The following is a 24417-nucleotide window of genomic DNA, read 5'->3' on the forward strand; positions in this document are numbered from 1 at the left end:
TTTGTGAAAAATGCACATGAAATGGGAGCTTTTAGCATGTGCAAAGAGATCAGTGTACTCAGAAGAAGCACATGCTCATATGACAAACATCCTTCTAACTTCTCCTCTGGACCCCAATAGGCCGCCTTTTTTTTTTTTCCTGACTACAAGTTAGACTTTTTATGGCTCTCTAACTCTAAGCCCTTCTAGTTTTGTATTCCCCCGTTTTAAAAAAAATGACTAATTTAATTGAGTATAGAATTTTAAAAAATTATGATCTTACATTAAAGTTATATTAAATATATCAAAATATTATTTAATTTTATAAACTTAAACATGTCACATGAAAGATGAAATTAAAATGTTGACAAAAAAAAGTATTATTTTTTTTAAACAGATCAAAAAGGGAAGTAAATATTTTCTTTAAACGAACGAATTATTAATTAGTGACTTCCTTTGTCTCGTGACTCTCTTTAATTGGATACAACATTTATTTTTTTAAAAAAAATTGGTATAAATAGTCATAAATAATTGTGTATGTCACATACCTCCTAAACAAGATATTTGATTATCAAACGCGATCAATTTAACTGATTAATTGTGAATTATGTGAAATTATATTATTTTTTCTCTTCACCTGCGTTTGAAGGACGGCACGTGCTTCATCTCACCTATTTTAAAGAAAGAAAAACTCATTCAATAAATGAAGTTTTAAGGTAAGTTATCTTTAAATAACAGATTATAACATTCTTTGTTGCACAAATTAAAAGTGAAAGAATGTCACATTAAACATTAATGGGATGAAGTAACTATTTGACTACTATCCAAGGAGTAGATAAGACCAATCCCCAAAGTAATAGGAGTACTTTTTTGCCCTAATTTATGTGATGTTTTCTATATTTTATATTCTCTAGTTTATATCAAGTGAATTATTGTGTATAATACACTCCATAAAAAAATAGTTAAGAACATAATTTAAAGGCTAATTTTCACTATTACTCTTTTAATTATTTTTAAACTAATCTTTTAAAAATGAAAAATAGTTAAAAACCTCATTAAATGAAGGTTAAACATGAAAAGAAGTCTCAATATTTTTTTGAATTTTAAACAATTCACTTATTTTAAATTATTTTTAAAAAAATCCCAATAATTTATTTAATATAGGCTAGAGAGAATAATAATTTGATTTTAATTTTTTTTATTTTATATTTATCAAATAATTTAATATTAACACAAATATGCTTAACTCATTTTAGGTTACATGTTTCAAAAATTTTCCATTCATTCTTAAATTTTTATTTAATCAAATACTTTCACATAAATTATGATAAGGGACTATTTTATAACCCCAAAATCCAACACCACCCATCAATACCCTCCAAGAAATATTTTTAATGTTATGGCTGTTTGTGGATGATGTTTTTAATAATGGCAGTTCTCGCCCAATCCTCAGCGTCCATTGCTCTGCTTTTCATTCTTCTGCATCTTTTACCTGTCAGTCTTGTATTGACTACTCTTGCTGAAACAATGCGGGCCATTCCACCATGTTATTAAATACGACTCCTTTCATTCACTTTGCATGTATTTTAATTATTTTATATGATATATGTTATTTTTTGTAATTATTTTATTTATCAAAAATTAAGCAAATAAGAAGAAATCGAATAATTTTTTTATTTTTGCGGTAATTTGATTTTTAGTTTATTAGTTTTATTGATTACTTAGGTTACGCTTTTTAAGGCACGAAACAATCTATTCCTTTGACAATTTTCACATATAAGCACAAGATCGTTTGGTAATTGATTATATATATGATTTACAATATAGAAATTTGCATAACTAATACATATATTAATTATGAGAGAATTTATGTATAACTAATACATAAATAACTAATATCTATATAAAATAATATATAAAAATTCTCTCAAAATTATTTTTTATATTATTAATAGCTACATAACTCTAACCGGCTAACAAACTACTTAAAAAGAGCTACCAAGTTGTACATCTTGCTGAGATTTAAATATCAAAATAATATGATATCACAAAAGGGAAAACTAAATATGTATTTCTGCATTCCCAATTTGATCAGATTGATTACAATAAAGAAAATAACACAAAACGAAAACTTTGTTATTTTTAATTGTTTTATCTTCATTGGGCTCAATGAGACAAATGTACTAGCCAAGGACCTTTCTTTTTTCTTCCTGTTTTTATGGGGAGACTAGCTTAACAGCTGGAAATGAAAGCAAGGCATGTGAAGAAAATCCCATTTTGTATCTATTATCTCTAATCTCTAGACTTACCATCAAATTGAACGAAGATGATATCCAAGGTAATTCAATTAGCAAGTTAAGCAATTTAGGGTGTGTTTGGTACGAAGAAAATATTTTTTATTTTTTTTAATTTGGTTGGTAAAAATATTTTTAATTGGAGGCTTGCAATCGGAGTCTTGTGTGACAAAAAGGTGCTACCAAAATTTAAAGACAAGTTGGTGGTTAGATCGATTTTGTTGGATGGAGCAGAGTGTCAGTCAGTTAATAACTCTCATGTTAAGAAGATGAAAATTGTGGAAATGGAGATATTGAGATAGATTTGTGGGCATATTATGAGAGATAAAATTAGAAATGGAGTAAGGTGAGAGTGGTCTCGGTGGAGGATAAGTTACGAGAGGAGGTGAAGCTGAGATGGTTCAAACATGTGAAGATGAGATATAGAGATGTTCTAGTGCAGATGTGTGAAATGTTGACTATATGGATGGTTTTTGTAGATGTAGAGGTAACCAAAGAAATGTTGGGAAAGGTAATTAGACAGGACATAACATAACTTCAGCTTATCGAGTACACGACCTTAGATCGGACAGTACGGAAGACTATAAATTAGGATAGAATGTTGGTAGGTGGTTGCGTATTATCTTGCTTATCCTTCCATACTGGTAGTCATAGTATTACTCTTATAATTTCTTATTTCTTTCGATTATTGCATCTATTTATTGTTCCTTATACTTCATTATCGTTTATTTTGTTGTAGTCATTGTTTCTTTTCTAGAATGTTTTGTCATTGTCTTATTTAGTATTTTGCCTTGATTACTTCACTCCTATAGCTTTGAGCCAAAAAGCTTATTGAAAATAATCTCTTTACCTCTCAAAATAGAAATAAAATCCATATACACATTCATTTTTGCTAAACCACTTATTAATTATACTATATATTCTATCGTATCGCGTTATACGAGTAAATATTTTAGGTCAAGAAAATGAAAGGTATGGGGAGTTTTTGTTAGATTGTGCAATAGTCTTGTCAATAGGTTTTTGATTCAAGTGAATGAGCATGAAAGCATGAGATTATGGCATGGCCCTTTTTTGACTCTATTTTTGACTCATTCACTGAACTCAAGATTCAACCAATTAGCCAAATAGTTAAATAACCCCATCCTTATATTATTTGCCTTTATCCGACAGAAAGTTTTACTCTTTACAGAATTGTTCCTCTTCTATGTAAAATTCTTAATTAGTCGTGCTTAGTATGATGTATCTTACATACTTTTTGGACCCCTCTTCCTAATAAATGGGAGTGATTATATATCCAATATAATCTCAATGTCCAAATTCAATCTTTAAAATATATCCAACTTTATTATTTCAGATATCTCAAATTATTTATCAGATTTTTAATTATTTTATCTTCATTTATATTTTAAGATATAATTTTTCTTTGTTAAATATTTAATCTATTATGGTATTTGCTATTTCAAAAATAATTATTACAAAAGATTAAATGGAAAAAACTAAAAAGTAATTTTCTTAAACTTTTAAAATAAAAAATAATTTTAAAATCACGATAAATTTTGAGACTAAAGGTATAGTATTAATATTTTCACAAAATTAGCAGTGAAAGTCCAAGGTTTTATTGATGTCAAGCCTAATTCAATTCCAACTAACTCATGAGATATCCAAAATCATATTTAGGAACCAATTACCCATCGAACAACTGATGTGAGACTTCTAACACTTCCCCCTTCTCTGCACGCTCTCCTCCAATATTGGAGATTTGGAGCATTAACAATATAATGAGGCTTAAAATCGGGTGAATAAAAAATTAAAATGAATATGATTGTGATATCTCATGTTAAAATATTAATGGATTTTATGTCTAAGTCTACTTTAACTTTAAAAAATAGCTCATGAACATAGTAAGTAAATATTTACTCATATTCGATATTCACAGCAAATCATTGAATGCATGATATATAGTCTTTGTATACTTAAACATGGTTGATTAACATCCATGCTTGTCTTATTCAATAAGTTAATTATAACACATTTACCTGATTTGATGTAAATCCACGATGTAGATAAATTTTACTACTATACATTTTTATTCTCATTTGTATTTCGTACGAATCATGTCCTAAAAGACGATACAAGTAGGATATCCATCAAGGATTCAAATTAAGTTACTTGGGAATCTCATCAACTAGACATTGCTGAACAATGGATATCTTCATCATTCAAAATTAAATTTATCCACAAGAGATTAATCCAACTTAAGACAGAGATGCATTTAAAGGAGTATATATACATTAGTGTTCGAGCATAAAACACACTTAAGCAACGGCAAAAAAATACGAATCTCGTGAACCCGTATATTATATTCTAGATCTGCCTTTTGTCTATATATATCAACTTTAAAACTTCGTACTTCATCCAATTGAACGATAGATTTGTCAATTGAGGGCAAAATATTCGATTTTTTTTTGTTTTGCAGTCCTTTATAAATTTATTTTTAGTTTTATACAATATTTTTTATAAGAGATTTTAATTTTTACACATAAGAGAACCGAAAATGTTATTTTCTTCTTGTCATAAGATAACATTTCCTCGAAATATTGATCACAATCTAATTTTGGCACGGTTTACTTAATTAGGTGGGAGATAAAATGAGGTAAATACTTATTCATATCAAGCGTTTAAATCAAATCAATTCAACTTATCATGATTAAGTAATTTAATAATATGAAAACAAAAATTGATTAACTAAGGTTAAGTATCAAAAGTCTATATATAATTAAACACATGTCATGCATCTATTGATGTAATGCAAATATCATGTTCAATTAATTTTTATTCTGGACATGTGACAAGTCTTTTTTTATTTCACTCGGTATCCAATACTTATATGGAGCCCGACTAAATTCAAATTTGCAGACCCATTTTTTGGGACAATACTTCCAATATAAAAAAATTCATTTTTAAAGACTCCAACCCTAAATCTCTGACTAGTGATAGAAAAATCTCAACTATCTCATCATAATCGGATTTGAAGCATGTGACAAGTCCCTCTCGCTACTAATGCTAACCCAACGTCTCGCTGCAACGAATAGTTTGTCTATTGAAAATGGCATGGCCAATTGCGTGATATGTATGGAACTGCCAAATGTAACAGTCAAGAAAAGCCTTTACGGACAGTGAAGGACCAGCACAGTAAAAAGGAAAAAAGCCACTCCCTATTCATTACTCTGTTCAATATTAGTTTTTTTTTTTTCCTCAACATTCCTAACACCAAATTTTACATCAAATTTTACACTTAAATTTTTTTTTTCTTTCTTCATTATTATATTATTATTTCTTATTTTATTTATATTTTCTTATTTCATAAAACAAAATTTATTCTGAAAAACATTTACTATGTATAATTTTCATATTGTTTTAAATTATAGTCGTTTAATATAAAATTATTTTATATTATAATTTTTTAAATAATATAAATTGCTAGCAAATATTACATAATAATGAATAACACAAATAAAAGTGAAACCATTAACGAAATATAATTAAATAAATATTACACAATTGATTATTTTTTTTAAGTTCTATATGAATATTCAACTTTCAAGATCACTACAGTACTTCCATAAATGCTCTATTAATGCATTATGTAGTTCAAAATGAGATTCTTTGTCTTTAATTTTTTTATGTCGAGCAAGTATGTTCTAGTTTGTTGAATGTTTATTATTTTCGATAATTCTAAAGTATATTGTATTATTTATCCACCGATTTATATTTTTACATATTTAATTTTTGTCAAGGATAATTGCACATCTATCCAATTCAAATTTATAGTAGAATTAACATAAATTTAATTTTAAAAAATTCAAGTAAGGAAAATAATTTATAAAAAACTTAAATTTTTAATCTAAAATTAATATTATAAATATATTACGTAAAAATAGAAAAATGTTTTAATTAAAACATACAATTCATATAATGTTTAATTAAAAATATTATATAATAAAATATTAAAAAAATACATTTGGCGTGATGAATAGTGTAACACCAACACACCAAATTTGGTGTAAAATTTGGAGTGGGTAGGAGTAGATTTGCACCAAAATTTACACCAAATATATTATTTGATGTAAAATTTGAAGAAGGTTGGAGATGGTCTTACTTGTTGTTTGAGAAATTATAAATAAAAAAAGATACTCCCTATATTTCATATTAGTTGGATTTTTAAGTAATGCACACATATTAAGAAAAATATTTAAGGACAAAATTTGAATCATATTTTTCTCTATTATCCTTTTATTTAATCAGCATAATCAAGATGATTCAATGTGAATCATAAATACAAGTAATTCTTTATTAAGGTATAATTTTGTAAGTAGTGTAATTTACTCCTAAGAAATTACAAAACTTCATTAATGGAAAGGGTAAACATGAAAAAAGTTTCAAACATTTCCCTTGAACTTTGAACAATTCAAACTATTTTGAAAAATGAAAAAAATTCTAAAAGTTCAGTTAATATGGAATAGAGGAAGTAGTTTATTAATTTATCTCTTAATTTTTATTGGAACTTTACAAATTTATTTCCACTTTCAAAAATATTTGTAAGGATAAAATGAAAAAAAAATTAATTAACTATTTTTAGTAACATGAACAAAACCAATATGAAGCAAAAGATACTTAAATATTCATGTGCAGTTAAACAGAAATTATTAAATGAGGGTTAAAAGGAGGGCACAGTATCTGTTGTTAAAAAACAAACTTGGAAATCATATCATTGGCAAGATTAATTATCAAGTCTTTTTAAATTTTTTCTACTTAATTTGTAGTATGAATGGAGTTTATCATGTACCAAAATGAAAATATACATTACCCTGCCATGGGTTTAACTTGAGAAACTAATTAGGTACATAAACCTATTTAATTAAAAATTTCGAATTTGAATCATGGTATGAAACATTTCTCCTTTAATGACTTTTATGTGATATCGAACATGGAGGAGAAACTAAAAAAAAAGAGTAAGCAGCATGGAGTAATTAAATGAAGGCAAAAGAAAAAGGTACTAACAACTGCTAATGTGGGTAACTAAAGGGGCTTAATGATTGCAACCAGGCAGGACGTTATAAAGAAGTAGTTCCTTCCTTTGCTTTTCTTTATAAATACAAAGGAGGGGGTTGTAGTTTCTGCCACTGCCGGTGGTTAGTCGTTTAGCAGGTCTATTGGTTGGTTTTTGGGGCTGGGGTTTCAGAGTTAAGTTACTTTTCAGGTTGGCAGTTCCCAAAATGGCTTCTTCTTCTTCTTCCACAGCAGCCATGGCTATAACCATTTTTCTTTTTTTGCTGAGCTTCTTTACCCCTCTGTTTCTTGCTAAACAGATACATCATGCTCACCACCATCCTCGTTTTGCTTCTCATAACTACAGAGATGCTCTTGCCAAATCCATTCTTTATTTTGAGGGTCAGAGGTCAGGGAAGCTCCCTTCTAGCCAGAGGATCACTTGGCGCAAAGATTCTGGTCTTTCAGATGGAAAAGCCATGGGGGTATGTTTTTCACCCCCTCAATGTTTGGGTCTTTTTGACACTGCAAATGGTTGTTGTTTTGTTGTTTTGTTTTGTTTTAACACTAGAAATGGTTCTCTTTTGTCATGTTTAGTGGTAAAGGAAGAATCTTGAAGTTGTTTTTGTTGATTTTGGGGTGAATAATGACAATGCAGGTCCTCTTTTGACATGTTTAGTGGTAAAGGAAGAATCTTGAACTTGTTTTTGTTGATTTTGGGGTGAATAATGACAATGCAGGTCCTCTTTTGACATGTTTTCTTGTAAAGGAAGAATCTTGAACTTGTTTTTGTTGGTTTTGGGGTGATTGGTGTCTGTTAAAGTCCTATTTTGACTTGTTTAACTGTAAGGAACAATATTGAACTTGTTTTTGTTGGTTTTGGGTTGAATGATGGCAATGCAGGTCCCTCTTTTGACATGTTTAGTTGTAAAGGAGGAATCTTGAACTTTTTATTGTAATAGTGTCTGTTCAGGCCCTATTTTGACATTTTTAGTTGTGAAGGGAAGAATCTTGCACTAGTTTTAGTTGGTTTTGCTGTTAATAATGGCAATGAGGGTCCTATTTGACATGTTTAGTTGTTAAGGAAGAATCTTGAACTTTGTTTTGTTGATTTTGGGGTGAATAGTGGCTGTGCAGGTCCTCATCTGACATGTTTAGTTTTAAAGGAGGAATCTTGAACTTATTTTTGTTGATTTTGGGGTGAATGATGTCAATGAAGGTCCGCTTTTGACACTTTTAGTTGTAATGAAGAATCTTTAACTTCTTGTTGATTATTTTGGGTGAAAGGTGGCAGTGCAGGACTGCAGGTCCTATTTTTTACATGTTTAGTTGTAAAGGAAGAAACTTGAACTTGTTTTTGTTGGTTTTGGGGTGACTAGTGGCCATAATGATCCTAATTTTACATGTTTAGTTATAAAGGAAGAATCTTGAATTTGTTTTTACTGGTTTGGGATGATTAATGGCTGTTCAGGTCCTATTTTGACATGTTAAGTTGTAAAGGAAGAATCTTGAATTTGTTTTTTGTTAATTTTGGGTTGAATAATGGCAATGCAGGTTGATTTGGTTGGTGGATATTATGATGCTGGAGACAACGTGAAGTTCGGTTTTCCAATGGCATTCACCACCACAATGTTATCATGGAGTGTGCTTGAGTTTGGTGGATTGATGAAAGGAGAGCTACTGAACGCAAAACAAGCCATTGGCTGGGCTACTGAATATCTTCTCAAGGCCACAGCCCATCCAGACACCATTTATGTTCAGGTTAATTCTGAAGTGAATAATCTCAACTTTGTAGTGAATAATTTTGTCTTGAAGCAAGTCTTTTTACTTTTATGTACAATATTGTCGTAGGTTGGAGATGCAGGAAGTGACCACTCTTGTTGGGAGAGACCTGAGGATATGGACACCCCAAGAAGTGTGTTCAAGATTGACAAAAACACTCCAGGGACTGAGGTTGCTGCTGAGACTGCTGCTGCTCTGGCTGCTGCTTCTTTAGTCTTTAGGAAATGCAACCCATCTTACTCCAAGATACTAGTCAAAAGGGCCATCAGGGTATTTCTTTCAAACTCCCGTTGAGTTCTAATAAAACTAGTGATTAGCAGTAGTCTAGTTTCTATTTGTTTGTCTTACTTTCTTTTTAGTCTCCTTTTAAAAGAACATCTCTTTCCTTTTTTGGCAACTTTTTAATTCTAACTTTTTACGACATCTTTTTTTTAAGACTACCAGATTCAAAAGTATTATTTACTTTTTTATACTCTGTGTCAAGTCATAACCAAACAAACAAATTGAAACGGAGTGAGTAGTAGAATTTATCAGAAACCACCACTATTTGCTGTATTCATATTAAGAAAATGTTGGTTTTCAGGTGTTTGCCTTTGCGGATAAGTACAGAGGTTCATACAGCGATGGGCTGAGAAAAGTAGTGTGCCCATATTACTGCTCAGTTTCTGGATATGAGGTTGGTATTCTCAGCATTTTAACTTGAAACAAAATTTATGTTCTAAGCTGATGCACTGATTAATAAATGTATAGGATGAGCTGTTGTGGGGTGCTGCTTGGTTACATAGAGCCACAAAGAACCCAACTTATCTCAATTATATTCAAAGAAACGGGCAAACTCTTGGAGCCGCAGAGACTGATAACACATTTGGATGGGACAATAAGCATGTTGGAGCAAGGATTCTTCTTTCCAAGGTTCAATCTTTATCTGTGGCTCTTTTGTTAGATACTTATTAGTTGGAACGACTTCAATTTAACAGATTATTTTCTTTGTTTTTTTCAGGCATTTCTTGTTCAAAAGCTTCAAACTCTCCACGATTACAAGAGTCACGCAGACAACTACATTTGCTCCCTTATTCCAGGCACCCCGACTTCTCAGGCGCAATATACACCAGGTTTAATATCCTACTTAGTTCAATTTCACATTTGTGTTAGTTTCTAGTTCAAAGCTGTGGATTAAACTTTTATACGATTTTACAGGAGGGCTACTCTTCAAGATGGATGACAGCAATATGCAGTATGTGACCTCCACTTCTTTCCTGTTAGTCACTTATGCCAAGTACTTAACTTCCGCTCGGATGGTTGTTAAATGTGGTGGAGTTGTTATTACACCAAAGAGGCTCCGAAATGTAGCCAAAAAACAGGTTAGCTATAATCAATTATGTAACATTTAAGTATATAGCAAACACAAAAATTAAAGTAATTCCTTTTTTGAACGTGCAGGTGGACTATTTGTTAGGAGACAATCCACTAAAAATGTCATACATGGTGGGATATGGAGCTAGGTATCCACAGAGGATTCACCATAGGGGATCCTCATTGCCCTCAGTCGCGAACCATCCAGCAAAGATACAATGCAGGGCCGGTTTCAGTGTGATGAGTTCACAATCACCAAACCCGAACGTACTGGTGGGGGCCGTGGTGGGTGGTCCTGATGAACACGATCGTTTCCCAGACGAGCGTTCAGATTATGAGCAATCTGAACCTGCCACTTACATTAACGCTCCACTAGTTGGAACACTCACTTACCTTGCTCACTCATTTGGCCAACTCTAAGTCAAGTGTAGAATCAAGAATGAAGCCACGTTGATCTTTTTTTTCCTTTCTTTTTCTAATTGCTATGTCACAAGTAGTAATATAATATATTATAGCCTAATCTTATTGGGGATGTGTTGGTGTTGTGGGTATATTGGCCGAGACCCAAAAGAGGCTCGACCCCCCAAACCAACCCCCCCCCCCCCCCTCCTCCCCCCTCCTATGCACAGGCCAAATGCAGTTTCATTGTAAGCATTGGCCTTGTTGGAGCATATGTTACCAGTATTAATCTATAGTGGAAGATTTCTTGTTTTAACTTTCACGCTGTGTTCCACTTTTAACATGTTGTTTAAACCATATATTCTGAAATATGGAAAAAAACAACTAACAATCTATATTTACTTCTTTTGAGTTCAGCATACCCAGTTTTGCTTATAAACATATTTAGCTGCAATCTGAAGTGAGAAGTAAAATACAGTGCTATGACTTTTAAAATTTAGAGCGTCTCTCTTTCATCTTTTCACTTTTCTATTAATTGTGGATTAATCGAAAGACAACATTACATGTGATTTCTATATGTAGACATCACTCGACTCAGAAAAAGTCAGAATTGTCATAAAAAAGATTCAAAATATGATATGAAAAAGTAAACAGACGAAAAAAGTCTACCATATTGAGCAAAGAGCGTTAAGCAAAGAGCCCAATAAGCCAACAAAATTACGATTCAAATTTGAGAATTCAATTGTAAAAAAGGATGGATGTGTCACATGGTCAACAGGCTGCAGTAAATGCTGCTAAGTAGAAACCGTGTCAGTGACTCACAACTCTCTCACAAGTCACAACAACATCCCTTCCTTATTACTACTTAGGATTTAGGAAGTAGGAATGACAAGCTTGATTATATGCCATTTTCTCACGCCCCAAACATTACATATTTAAGCACATAATAACTATAACTATATGATATATAAATTCTACAAAGGAATTTTTACAAACAAATTTATTATATTATTACTTGGTTATTCTATTTGTGAGCGCATAAGGTAGTTAAAAATTTGAATAACATATAGAATTGAGAGGATTGACGATGATGTTATACATAGTATTGAAGCGGAGTGAATGAAATGGAGGTTTGCATATGAAATTTTGTGTGATAAGAATGTGTAATTAAAATTTAATTGTAAGTTTTATAAAGTAATTGTCCTATCAATTATGTTTTATGGAGCGGAGTGCTGGCCGATTACCTCTAAAAGATGAAAATAAGAAAGTTGAGATGGATGTGTGTATAATGGGAGAGATAAAATTAGGAACAAAGATATTCGAAACAAAGTGAGATTGACAGGGTCCATTATTTCAAGGCCTTGGAGTAACTGGTAAAATTATTGTCATGTGACCAGTAAGTCACGAGTTCAAGCCTTGAAAACAGCCTCTGATTGCAGACTGCATACAATAGACGCTTGTGGTCAAGCTTCTCCGAACCCTGCACATAGCGGGAATTGGGCTGTCCTTTTTACCCTAATTTCAACCCAAGTCCCAAGCCCATGACCCATTTTTCACTTTCCATAGCCTCACACTCCGAAGAACTCACTTTGAGTTTCAATTTTTTTCTGTAACAACGTACTTATCTCTCTATACCTTTCGATTTTTGTCTAGTTTGCTTAATTTCTGGCTTGAAACTTGAATTTTTCAATGTTTGATTTTTGTATCCGTCCTCATTGAACACTCGTAATCGTGGTAGGTATTGGAGTCGCCTCATCGCAGGTTTGCAATTTTTGTGTCCGACTCGTAAAATGCAGAGGTGCTGTTCTTCTGCGTCTGCGAGTCGATCTGTGATATCTAAACGGTGGTTTTCTTCATCCAACAATGATAAAATTGTCGCTTCAGTGCTCTTCGAAAGATTACCTGTTGTTGTTCCCAAAATTGATCCTACTGTATATGCTTTTCAAGAATTTTCGTAAGTTTTTCTTTGCTAAGTCGCTTTTTTCCCCTTTTAATCTCATTTTTCTATTCAATTGTCGTTGGAAATCGGAATGTTATTAAGCCTTTAGAGCAATAGGTTCACCAGGTGTATCATCGATCCTAAATCATATAAATGCTGTAAAGAGAACTCTATTTTATTTTTTTTAAGTTTGTACTTACTGTTTCTTATAATAAAATGACCAAAACATTTATTAGTGTTGATTTTTTTTCTCTTTTCAGAAAATGTGATGGTTAATTAGGGATTAAGGGGTAGTTTGATATATGTGCTTGAGAAAAATAGTGCTAAGAAAAACAATTATCCCTCAATCCCAAATTAGTCAGGTCAACTTTATGAATTTTCGCGATTTCATTCTTTTGATTTGTAAGTTTGATTAAGTATATATATCCAAGAGAGAATAGAGCTTTCTTGTCCGAACTTTTGCTGTGGTTTCTAATGCTAGGAGATAATGTGTATAATAAAGTTGAGAATATAGATTGGATTGGTAACTAAGATGTCAGCAAAAGGAGAAAATGAGAAGGATAAACAAGAGCAAAGGTTCATGAACAAGAGTTGGTGAATGACAATGTAGATAATTATTTAACCTAATTGGTAAATTAGGTGATTGCAGTAATGTTATTATTAACTGCTTTTATAGGTTTCGTTGGAGGCAGCTGTATCGGCGAGAGTATCCAGAAAGTTTTCTGAAGAAGTCTGATACCAGGTATGTTTCTAAGTGCTGGCCATTTTACAATTTTAGAACTTTACTTTCTTTTCGGAAAAAGTACATGGTAAAAATGGCCTAATTTCATGTATATCTATATAGATCGTGTTTTATGAAATTGAGATCTCTTCATGCAACAGTACACATGTTGGAGAGTAAACACCGCCCCTTCTTTTAGCAGTATGACCCAACTGATTTTTACTCCTTGGCTTGTGTAGTATTATTGCCTTTTCTTTCATGCATTCTTCACCATTAGCCATTAATTATGTACATGGTTCTTCTTGAACATGCTATCACATACTGTTCTGTCTAGTTTTTGACCTTTCTGTCTTGTGTCAAATGCCACATGGTCAACTGGTACAGTTACATGTATATTTTACATGCAGGGGAAAAGGTGATTATCAAATTGATTATAGACCGGCTCCTCGAATCTCAGAAGCAGATAAGACTAATGATCAAAGGTACTTCTAACTTTTGTCAAATATTATACAAAAATTTGAATGTGGACATTGCACTAGAAGATATTTTTCTATTAAAGGGTTGCTTTACCTAAATTCAGCAGACTCGTATTTCATGATAATAGGTAATTGTTGACTTCTAAATTGTTTACCATAACTAAATTTTTTGATGTTAAAATGCCTTAATATTGTCTCGAAGTAATTGATGTGTTAGTTAGTTACTTGAGATTTGTCTAATTGAGCATCATACAAGTATTTAAAATTAAGAATGAAGAGCTATTGTTGCTTTTTCCCTTTCCTTTTAAATGCCTTCTTCAACCTCTCTATCCCACAAAATAAAGCTTGCATCTGTTCTTCAACTCATCACACTGTTCAAAATTTGCTAAAAAAGGTACTAACCGTTGATTCACTTTCTTTAGATTTAATCAGCTTTAGGCTTCAATATGGCTATACAAAACCTGTGCATTTTCCTGAACATGAATATTATGTCAACAGATATTCAAAGTGTTTGTTTCCTTCTGCTGGCTAGTATTTCATGTTACTGATTATGAGATTTTGTTGATATGCATAAGGTCATTACAGCGAGCATTGGACAGGAGACTCTATCTTCTAGTCCATGGTACCACACATGGTTCTCATAGTGAAAAGCCTGTCTGGCATTTCCCTGAAAAAGTGTATGAGTCTGAAGAGAACTTGCGCAAGGTAAATAGTACTTATTCAGTCCATTTCTTTGGGGATTTCAGTAATTTGGGTTAGATTAATGAAATATAAGTTGCAACTATTTGCAGTGTGCTGAGTCTGCGCTAGAATCTTTAATTGGAGATCTTTCACATACATATTTTGTTGGAAATGCCCCTATGGGTCATATGGTCATACAACCAACTGAAGACAAGAAAATTCCGTCAATCAAGGTATGGACATTTCAATTATTGAAGTAGTGAAGAAACGGACAGTCTGAAATTCTTTCCTCCCACAAGCAGGGAGGGAGAAAAATTCCCTGATAGCTGCTGCAAAGTTTATGTGCTTCTGATGTATATACTCTATATTTATTGTGGCAGCGCTTCTTCTTCAAATCCCAAGTTATCGCAGCCAACAAATTTGATATTAGAAAGTGTGATGATTTTGTCTGGGTGACAAAAGATGAACTGTTGGAATACTTTCCTGAGCAAGCTGACTTCCTGAACAAGATGATCATCAGCTGATGTAGCTTCTACTCAAAAGTTAGGCTTGGTAGGCTATAGCGGAAATAGTTTTAATTACATACTGATCTGAAAATCCATTTCTTTCTGCCAATGTAATGGCTTGACTGCTGAAGACCAATTTTACATCCCGCAGTAAGAAGATCTGACTGCAATTTGCCAGTGCGCCATACATCAAGTTTTGTAGAATTTTGAACATAGGATACCTAAATTGCGATGGCCTTCCACATCAGCTTTCACCATTCCTCTTTGTGAGATGCTATGCTCAGAACTCTGAACTAGTCATGCTATTCTATATGAATATGCTTGTTGATGGATGATTTCGTCTCGTGTGTCATGAAATAAACAAAACAAATTACAATGTTGTAGCCTTAACGGGAAGTGAGCTTTATTACATAGCTGCATTGCGCATAGAGAGTATTCTGATCAATGATCATCAGCGCCTTTGATCGTTAATTGCATGGTCTCAAGTATGAAAATTCCCCAATATGGAAGATTAATGATTGTCTCCGATGCTTTTTGCTCTGTTGGTTGCACATCAACTGCCTTTGATAAATGTATCAACGTTTGTTACGTCATTGTTCTACATTAGGACCACATAAAGTAAATAGTGAAAGCCTAAGCCAGACCTTTAGGAGCAAATTATGTACATAACAACCACCATATGCAGTGTGATCCCATGAATGGGTTTGGAGAGAGCAAATCTTATGTAACAGTAATATTTCCTTATAATATATCTTTATAACCAGTAAAAACTAAGTGCACAGTGTCTTAAGAACTACAACAGGAAAATAGAAACACCATCATAAAGTGCATATCAGCAACCCCCACTGGTTTCAGCACATTGCTTTTTTACATGACATTTATTGACAGTTAGGTGTAACTTTTATGTCTTCATTTTGCTAGCTGCCTCACGTTATTATGTCTGTTTTTGCAAAATCCTACTGCTTGCGTCATATCATATGCTCAGTGCTTGTCATCAATTGCTAGAGGAACAGATTTTACCTGGAAACAGAGTATAAAGCTTACATGAATCCTCTCGAAAAGTCCTTTCAAAAGCCCCAAGAGCTGACACAGTGACACTTAAACCACATTCATAGTTTGATAGACCTTAAAATGGGAAAGGCATTTACCAACTCGCGGAATTTGAGAATGTAGAACATCTCGAGGTATCGTCTAGTTTCACGTCTCTCGAGTTTTGAAACAAGCTTCCAGAAACCATATACACCAGCCAAAGTCATCAGCCTCTCCGAGTAAATATTCCATGTATACCTTAAAATTTAAAATTTATTTGAACATAAGAAATTGAGCAATGAGGAAGTTAAGTTCCATTCAAATAAACATTCGTTAATCTTCTTTCTATACATGTATACACAACTACAAACCTGTCGAGAATCCTTTGTAGACCAGATGCAGATATTTTTTCCCAGTGAGTAGGATCTTGTTTGCAGCGTTGGAAGAATTTTGCCATGAGCTCAGCAGCTTTATTGGGATGATAAGGATCTATATGGTACCCGGATACACCGTCTTCAATGATCTCCATAGGACCACCATGGCAAGTTGCAAATGCTGGAAGACCACAAGTCATAGCTTCAACCACCGTGAGTCCAAACGCTTCATAAAACGCAGGCTAAAATGAAGATATATATTTGTCATGATAACCACCTCTAGCAGAATAAAAAGTGGAGACAATACAATACGATACAAACATCATACCTGAACAAATATACCTCTCTTGTCAGCTATATAACGATATAGCTCACCATTACGTGCCCGGTTCCTTTGGGCTGATATCCATCTGAATTGGCCATCCAAGTTATGTTCCTTCATAAGAGCATGCATCTTCTTGATTTCTGCTATTTCTTCTCTATCATTGGATTTCTTTACATCATTGAATCCAGCTACTACAACAAGGTTCGCCAATTCCCTGAGTGTGGCATTTTTAGCGTAGCACTCAACTAGTCCCGTGATGTTCTTGGCCCGGTCAAGCCTTGCCATTGAAAATATTATGGGTTTTGACTGATCATTCAGGTTGCCTCTATAATCAAAGAGTATGACATCAATCAACAGCCAATTTACTGATCACAAAAATACTGCCCATCAGAAGCAAAGTACAAACACATATTCAATATTTAAAAAGGAAAGTAGGACAAACAAATTGAATCGTAGGGAGTATCTGATTATTTATTTGAAGAAAACCATTGAAAGGGTTAAGCTTTTACTTAGGAGCCACTTTGTCCCTTGATCTTCCACCAAAGTCATCGATAATTAACTATGCGATCAAGGGTTGTTTTTCAGAAGCAGGTCCAAGTACTAAGACATTGTTTGTTGCGTTATTTGGATCTTGGGATCGAATGAGCAACCTTTATAAAGGTGTAAAAGCTATGAGCCTAATTACAATGACATTTAATTTGGACTAGTGAAAACTAACCACTTCAACAACAACATACCCAGTGTAATCTCCACAAGTGGGGACTGAGAATCCCACAAGTGGGGTCTGAGAAGGGTAATATGTACGCAGACCTTATCCCTACTTGGGAGATAGAGAGGTGGTCTTTGATAGACCCTTGGCTCAGGTAAAAACAATTTGAAAAAAGAAAACCAGCGGGAGAGAAGAAGCCAAGACGAAATGCTAAAGAAAGTAAGTTGTAGCATACTAAAAAAGGAATAGTAACTACCACAAAACAATACGATATAAGTGCAAGAAACACTGAATAGTAACAGAAATGAAAAAACAAGACACTCCCAGAGTAATACTACAACTACTAATTACGACTACTAATATGAAAGAAAAGGTGAAATAACTCTCAACTATCTGACTAACCCTCTACTCTAGTTAGTGTCCTCCGTAACCTCCTATCTAAGGTAAAAAAATAATGCATTAACCATTTAAAAAAGAAGTAAAAATACTGAAAAATAAGGAAGCAGAAAAAGAAATTAGGGACATCCAGGACATTTTGAGCAAATATCATTAGAAGTTCATTTGTGGAGAATAATTTCAGTCCCTCCTTTTCAAATGTAGGGTGTACGGTTCATAATTATACAAATCATTGTATATATTCGAAACCATTAGGATAGATGAACGGTCACTTACATGTGCACTTCATTCTGCTCTAGATCAAATAACAATTTCTCAATCGAGCCATGAAAAGATGTTAGTCTCTTTTCCTTGTCAGAATATGGGAAGTAAATTGTCATGTCGGCTCCAGGAGACACTATATTGAATTTGGGATCGAAAACATCAATGCCATGGACAACACGATATAGGCCTGGGAGAGTGAAAGCAGTATAACTCTCGTACTGACCAACAGTATTCTTCCTGAAACAAGTGGCGATCAATATATAAGCAAGCCATCTAATATCTAACATCATTATGTCACTAGAATATTAAACGTGTAAACATAGTTGCGTAATTACGGAACCTGCATGAGCTCAAAGACAAAATTGTAGCCAAGCCAAATTGTGTACAATATAGGATTCAGTATCCAGATCATGAAGCCAACGGTGCCATTGTACATTAGTATTCTTCACTCTTCTCCACTTAACTCTATGTAAAACTCCATTGAGCATGGAAAAAAAAACATTTACGTCTAGTGTCACATCAATGGTCACATCCATATGGGATAATATACATGTGGTTACAAGCTGAAACAATTTCTAAATATAAATTTTAACAAGTCTCAACAAACCATTGAGGATGTTACATTTAACTGTTCTTTTTTCGCTTGCTTACGAGGTGAATAACTCAAGATTTACTTGTTATTTAATAACATTGGTCATTCAAGAAGCAAAATATCTACTGATTTTAAAGCATCCAACGATAACGGATCAACTAGCATTCACCCTTTTTTTTTTGTTTCAGCCATGTAAACATAATCAACAGGAAGAAAAGCCCGAACATATATAAGAAATGGAAAGATGAAATGTGAATTGCCACACATAGAATATATGGTTGCAGTATCATCCTACTCGACAGATAATGAAATCAGTTCTAGCTCAAACTCGACAAATTATTTCTGATTACAAGCTCAGTTGGAAACAAAATATTGTTTCTTCAACTACAAAATAAAAATTGTAGAACAACCTCCAGATATGATAAGGTTACCAATCACATTTCCTCAAATCATGATATCGAACTAAAAATGGACTGAAAAGGCAACCAGGCCATACTAAGATGACTTACGTTCCTGCAATCTCTTGATAGGTACTGGTGATTATAAAATCTGAATGATTCATTGAAAGTAGATCAGCAGTAAACTGACATGAAAAATGATATTTCTCCTCAAACTTTTTCCAATAGATGTCAGAATCAGGATACTTTGTTTTCTCCAAAGCATGAGCAATGGTACACTGGGAAATAAAGACGGCGGCAAAGCATAAAATTAGTATTGCAGATACATAGCCTCGAGACATTTTGCTAGCCAGGTAAAGAATCACGTCTTTCCTACCTGTGTGATGCCCAGTTTATATGCTAACAGGGAGGCAACTAAATTTCCATCACTGTAGTTGCCAATAATCAGATCGGGTACTCCCTGGAGCTCAGCAGACATTTCACCTGCCACATCCTGGTCAAGAAGAAACGTGGAAATGTTAGATGGGAAATTTGCCACTCATAGAAAGGTCCCGAGAAATTATGGAAGGGCAAGTATGTCTTCTTCCAATATATATAAGCAGAAAAGACACGAGAAGTCTGTTATCCAGTATGGCAAACCAACAAATGTAAATGAGGACCAAAAATATCCATTTATCAACATGTTGGCAAAGACAACAGTTGGCTACAAGTTCGCGTAATCTGTACTTGCAAGAAACTAATTGCCATCATTAGCTTAAGCACACTGGAACAAACATCAGCAACAAACGGCGATTTCCAAGGGACAAAGAGGTTACCTCAGTAAACTTCTCTAGGTAAGGCCATACATCAAACCTAGATATCCATTTGTGAAGGATTCCATTCTCTGTCCTGAAAGGGACTCGTAAAATATGAGAGTATTCAGTTCCACTAATTCTCTCCAACCGCTGGTTGCACGTGGTTCCTTTAGCATCAGGTATCAGTCGGGAGACCTTTTGCAATCAGAGAAAGCACAGTTATGTCAACTACAATCCCACAAACTTAATAAGAGATTGCATTACATATATGTACTCACAACAAGGATTCTAGGCTTGAAGTTAAGTCCTTGTCGTTTTATTCTAAGAAGCATTTCGGCCTCCAAGGCACGCACTTGATCCAGTATATAGACAACCTACAAATCACCAAAAGGAGAACAAAATCAAGGAAAACTATGGATGCTTCAGTAACATTAAACAGTGATCAGCACTGCCAAAATATGATATTACTGAGTTTTCCAACACTGCTCTAGCTTCTGCAAAATTATACGAACTATTTTAACTGCGACACAAAAGCAGAGTGTGCCTGCTCAAGTCTACTACAAGATAGAACGGTGTGATGGTCCCTTATTAACCATTACGTCCAAAGTTAAACTGGAAAATCTTGAGATGATTCAACAGTATAATTTGCAGGAAGAGGAAAAAACCCAAATGCAACATTTAGAATTTCCAACGAAGATAGTCTTTCCCATTAATACTAAATAAAAGATCAGATACTCTTATTAATTTATTTATTTATTTTTTTTTTGGGGGGGGGGGGGAGGGTGGATGAAATGGAGGCTCGCCTCCGGATGCTGTGTGACAAGAAAGTGCCATCAAAACTCAAAGGCAAGTTCTACAAAGTGGTGGTTAGACCGATTCTATTGTACGGGGCGGAGTGTTGGCCAATCAAGAAACTTCACGTTCAGAAGATGAAAGTCGCGGAAATGCGAATGCTGCGGTGGATGTGTGGGCAAACTAGGATGGATAGAATTAGGAATGAAGATATTCGAGACAAGGTGGGAGTGGCATCGGTGGAGGACAAGATGCGGGAAGCGAGACTGAGATGGTTTGGGCATGTGAAGAAGAGAGACACAGATGCTCCAGTGACGGTTTCAGGAGGGGCAAAGGGAGGCCGAAGAAGTATTGGGAAGAGGTGATTAGACATGATATGACACAGTTGCAGCTCACCGAGGACATGACCTTAGATAGGAGGCTGTGGAGGACTCAGACTAAGATAGTGGGCTAGGTGGCTTATCTTTTCTCCATAGTAGTCGTAGTTTCGCTCATTTGTTTATTAACATTTGATTTCTGCATTTGATTACTGCTTATATTTGTTGGTACGATTTACTTTGGGTATCCTATTTATCTATAGTAGTTAATGATCCTTTCTTTTCGGTCTTTCCTACCCTGACTTTCTCGCTCTCATTTCTCATATTTTTATATTGTTTTCGATATGCTTGGCTCTACTGACCTATGACTTGTTTTCCTTGTTTCTCCTCTCTTGTTCTTCTCTCTTAAGCCGAGGGTCTTTCGGAAACAGCCGCCCTACCTTTCAAGGTGGGGGTTAGGTTTGCGTACACTCTACCCTCCCCAGACCCCACATAGTGGGACTATACTGGGCTTCTTGTTGTTGTTGTTAGGGTGAGGGGGGGAGGGGTATCAGTAGATATATATGTTCCCAAATGTTTTCACTTACTCCAAAATATATATATATATTTACATCCCAAAGCTAATCTTGTAGCACAGTAAGGCATCAACTGAACATACATGAGTATTTTTTACTTCTTTAGATTGTAGGGAAAAACTAGGTGACAATGTCTATCGGAAAGAAGAACTAGATGATAGAAAACTGTTTAAACGGAATATCCCAAAAAAGATTGGATCTGTAAGAAAACCAGTTTACATAATAAAAGACCCCTTTCTCCTTGTTATTACCTGTCCACCAGTATCCGGCAAACCCAAGACATTTGCTTGGCCAAAGTATCCATGAGGAGATAATATGACAACATTGAACACCATTGGTAATCTACCAAGAAAAGTCTCCAAGGTTGAGGGATCAGGAGCCTGAAGAATGTCAGAAAGCAGATGCATCATCTCCAAAACACGTTTTGCTGTATCACCCCAACCTTTCTCAAAGCCCATTTCTTGCAATCTGCATGCCCATGGTTCCATAAAACAAAGTTTCAACTACTATATCTTTCGCATTTCTTGAACAATTACATACACTTGTAAGAAAAGAAAACAAGTATGTACAAACTCACGCATATTCAAACTCATTATAGGGTGTATCTGGTGGTAGCTTTGAGAGATAATCATCTGCTTTATTAAGACAAAACTCCAGCCTGGAGATCCACTGTATACGTTCATTCAACATCAAGACCTACATAGATAGACAATCCATCTTACAAATAGAAGTAATAATACTTGTTGAACATCTTCAAGTGAAACAATTTTATTCCCCACGTCAATTGTTACATAAGCTATTATCCATCAAGTGGAAAAATAAAAAGTAATGGTGCTCTTTATCCAGCAATAACAAATACAATAGCGGATAGTTTGTTGATGATGAAATTCGAACTAGGAGCATTTTACATATTGTATAATGGTTGCACGCACTGAAAGATGTGAGTGGCAGACAATCAGGGACAAACATACATTCACAAAGGAATACTTACATTCCCTTTATGATTGTGTCCTCTAAGGAAATCAAGTAATGGGTCCAGAGATTCTTTGCTGCAGAACATCTTTGAGGACAAATGACGATTGAGGAATTGGACTCCATTGCCAATGGATGATGATCGTGATGGACGAGGAACTGATGCATTAAATGGCTCAAAATCCAGCTCAAGCACAAAGAGATTATTATCCCTAGCATACAGTTGAAATCAACACATTTTGTCAAGCTATTCAACTTCCGTAAGTTTTAATGTCTTGTGCTTGCAAATTGCAATATAGATAAAGAAAGAACTTACTGTCCATCCACAAGTTCTTCCTTGAAACGAAGATATTCAGGAATACTCAATTGTTCAACACTCAGATCATATACGTTAACACGAACATATTCCCAAACACCTGGTCTTGGACGAACTGCTATAGCAACAAATGGTGGGAGCACAATGGCTTCCTATTTTTGACAAAAAAGCAAAAGCATTAACAGAATACAAACTACTTTTTCATCCCCCTCCACTAAACCTCCCGCTATGCACAGGATCCGAAAAAGAGCCCGACCACAAGGTCTATTGTTCGCAGCATTACTTGCATTTTTTCTGCATTTCAAGGTTTGAACCGTGACCTCATGAATAACTTTATCGGTTACTACAAACTTCTTGTCAACAAATATTAAAGCATGATCCCATAATTTCAAAAGTGAAATGGATTCCAAGAAAAGGAATTAAAAGTTGAACACATCAAGTTTAAATTCTGAATCCTCCTACCTCTGAGTCAAGAATTGCAGTTCATTCTCAAATTTAGTGTACATGTTTTAATATACCTGAGTAGATTTCAAGATTTCACAAAAGGGTCCTTCTTTGAGCTTCACACAAGCAGTGTCATCACATACAGCTTTGTTGAACTCGTCAATTAAGTGGTGAGGTTGCAATATCCCCTTCCCCTGCGCCACATATCTTGCAAAACAACAAACAACACATACATAAATCACTAAAACTAGAAAAACAAACCTTAGAAATTTCTCCAACACACTCAATTAAGATTTTCAAGAACCCATAATTTCACCAGAACATGTTAGAAAATGGAAAAAAAGTTGAATTAATTATATTTTTGTACCTCGATAAGAGAGCCACTAGCTGATTACGGTGAGCAGAGAGCGTATCCTCGACTCTTTCCCTCATACTAGGTACTCTTGTCAACTTCGGATTCGACATTTTCCCCTAAACATTCTAACAACAAAAACAAGACTACCACCTTATATAGAAATGTTAAAAAGATGATATGAGTACAATTAGATGGACAACGTTGTAGAGTTTTCTCATCTTAAGTAATATATGTTATTCGTGCAATTTTGATAGTAAATTAAAATTTTAATATATTTTAAGTTGTTAAATACGTAATATATTAAAAAAAAAAATTAAAATAATATATGTTATTTTTTCTGTTTTAATTTACTTGGCACATGTAAAAATTAAGAGTCAATCAAATTTGTAATATGTGTTTTAGTTATTGAGATTTATAATATAGTATGTAATTTTCAAATAATATATGTTATTTTCTCTATCTCAATTTATGTGGCACAAGTGAAATTTCGCGAAAAAGATAAATTTTAATATATTTTAAAGATACTTTAATTATTAATTATTTTTATTTATAGTATCACTTTCTTTATAATTTTTAAATACACAAC

At 33.8% G+C, this 24417-nt stretch overlaps 3 protein-coding genes across 5 annotated transcripts; 2 read left to right on the top strand and 1 right to left on the bottom strand.

Moving 5' to 3' along the window:
* The first annotated feature begins 7417 nt into the window (after nucleotides 1–7417).
* On the top strand, nucleotides 7418–11178 carry LOC129882962 (endoglucanase 17). Its single transcript, XM_055957480.1, has 8 exons — nucleotides 7418–7807; nucleotides 8877–9083; nucleotides 9174–9374; nucleotides 9688–9780; nucleotides 9855–10016; nucleotides 10105–10216; nucleotides 10302–10465; nucleotides 10545–11178. The coding sequence occupies exons 1-8, from the start codon at nucleotides 7550–7552 to the stop codon at nucleotides 10875–10877; spliced, it is 1530 nt and encodes a 509-aa protein (XP_055813455.1). The 5' UTR covers nucleotides 7418–7549; the 3' UTR covers nucleotides 10878–11178.
* A 1213-nt stretch (nucleotides 11179–12391) lies between these two features.
* LOC129882965 (uncharacterized) lies at nucleotides 12392–15514 on the top strand. Of its 2 annotated transcripts, XM_055957484.1 has the most exons (7): nucleotides 12392–12473; nucleotides 12595–12810; nucleotides 13472–13537; nucleotides 13924–13998; nucleotides 14568–14697; nucleotides 14784–14906; nucleotides 15054–15514. In XM_055957484.1, the coding sequence occupies exons 2-7, from the start codon at nucleotides 12647–12649 to the stop codon at nucleotides 15195–15197; spliced, it is 702 nt and encodes a 233-aa protein (XP_055813459.1). In that variant the 5' UTR covers nucleotides 12392–12473; nucleotides 12595–12646; the 3' UTR covers nucleotides 15198–15514. The 2 variants fall into 2 exon arrangements, with proteins under 2 accessions (XP_055813459.1, XP_055813461.1); XM_055957486.1 differs by lacking the exon at nucleotides 12392–12473 and having other exon boundaries at nucleotides 12487–12810.
* Nucleotides 15515–15915: 401 nt separating this feature from the next.
* LOC129882964 (sucrose synthase 2) lies at nucleotides 15916–24029 on the bottom strand. Of its 2 annotated transcripts, XM_055957482.1 has the most exons (15): nucleotides 23844–24026; nucleotides 23551–23683; nucleotides 23033–23184; nucleotides 22736–22928; nucleotides 22322–22440; nucleotides 21996–22212; nucleotides 20339–20434; nucleotides 20082–20255; nucleotides 19643–19759; nucleotides 19378–19544; nucleotides 18289–18513; nucleotides 16911–17232; nucleotides 16580–16824; nucleotides 16328–16466; nucleotides 15916–16199 (listed from the first exon to the last, which is right to left on the bottom strand). In XM_055957482.1, the coding sequence occupies exons 1-15, from the start codon at nucleotides 23939–23941 to the stop codon at nucleotides 16161–16163; spliced, it is 2436 nt and encodes an 811-aa protein (XP_055813457.1). In that variant the 5' UTR covers nucleotides 23942–24026; the 3' UTR covers nucleotides 15916–16160. The 2 variants fall into 2 exon arrangements, with proteins under 2 accessions (XP_055813457.1, XP_055813458.1); XM_055957483.1 differs by lacking the exons at nucleotides 15916–16199; nucleotides 16328–16466 and having other exon boundaries at nucleotides 16645–16808; nucleotides 23844–24029.
* Nucleotides 24030–24417: the final 388 nt, after the last annotated feature.

Source organism: Solanum dulcamara, chromosome 3 (genome assembly GCF_947179165.1).
Source record: "Solanum dulcamara chromosome 3, daSolDulc1.2, whole genome shotgun sequence".
NCBI classification, from domain to species: domain Eukaryota; kingdom Viridiplantae; phylum Streptophyta; class Magnoliopsida; order Solanales; family Solanaceae; genus Solanum; species Solanum dulcamara.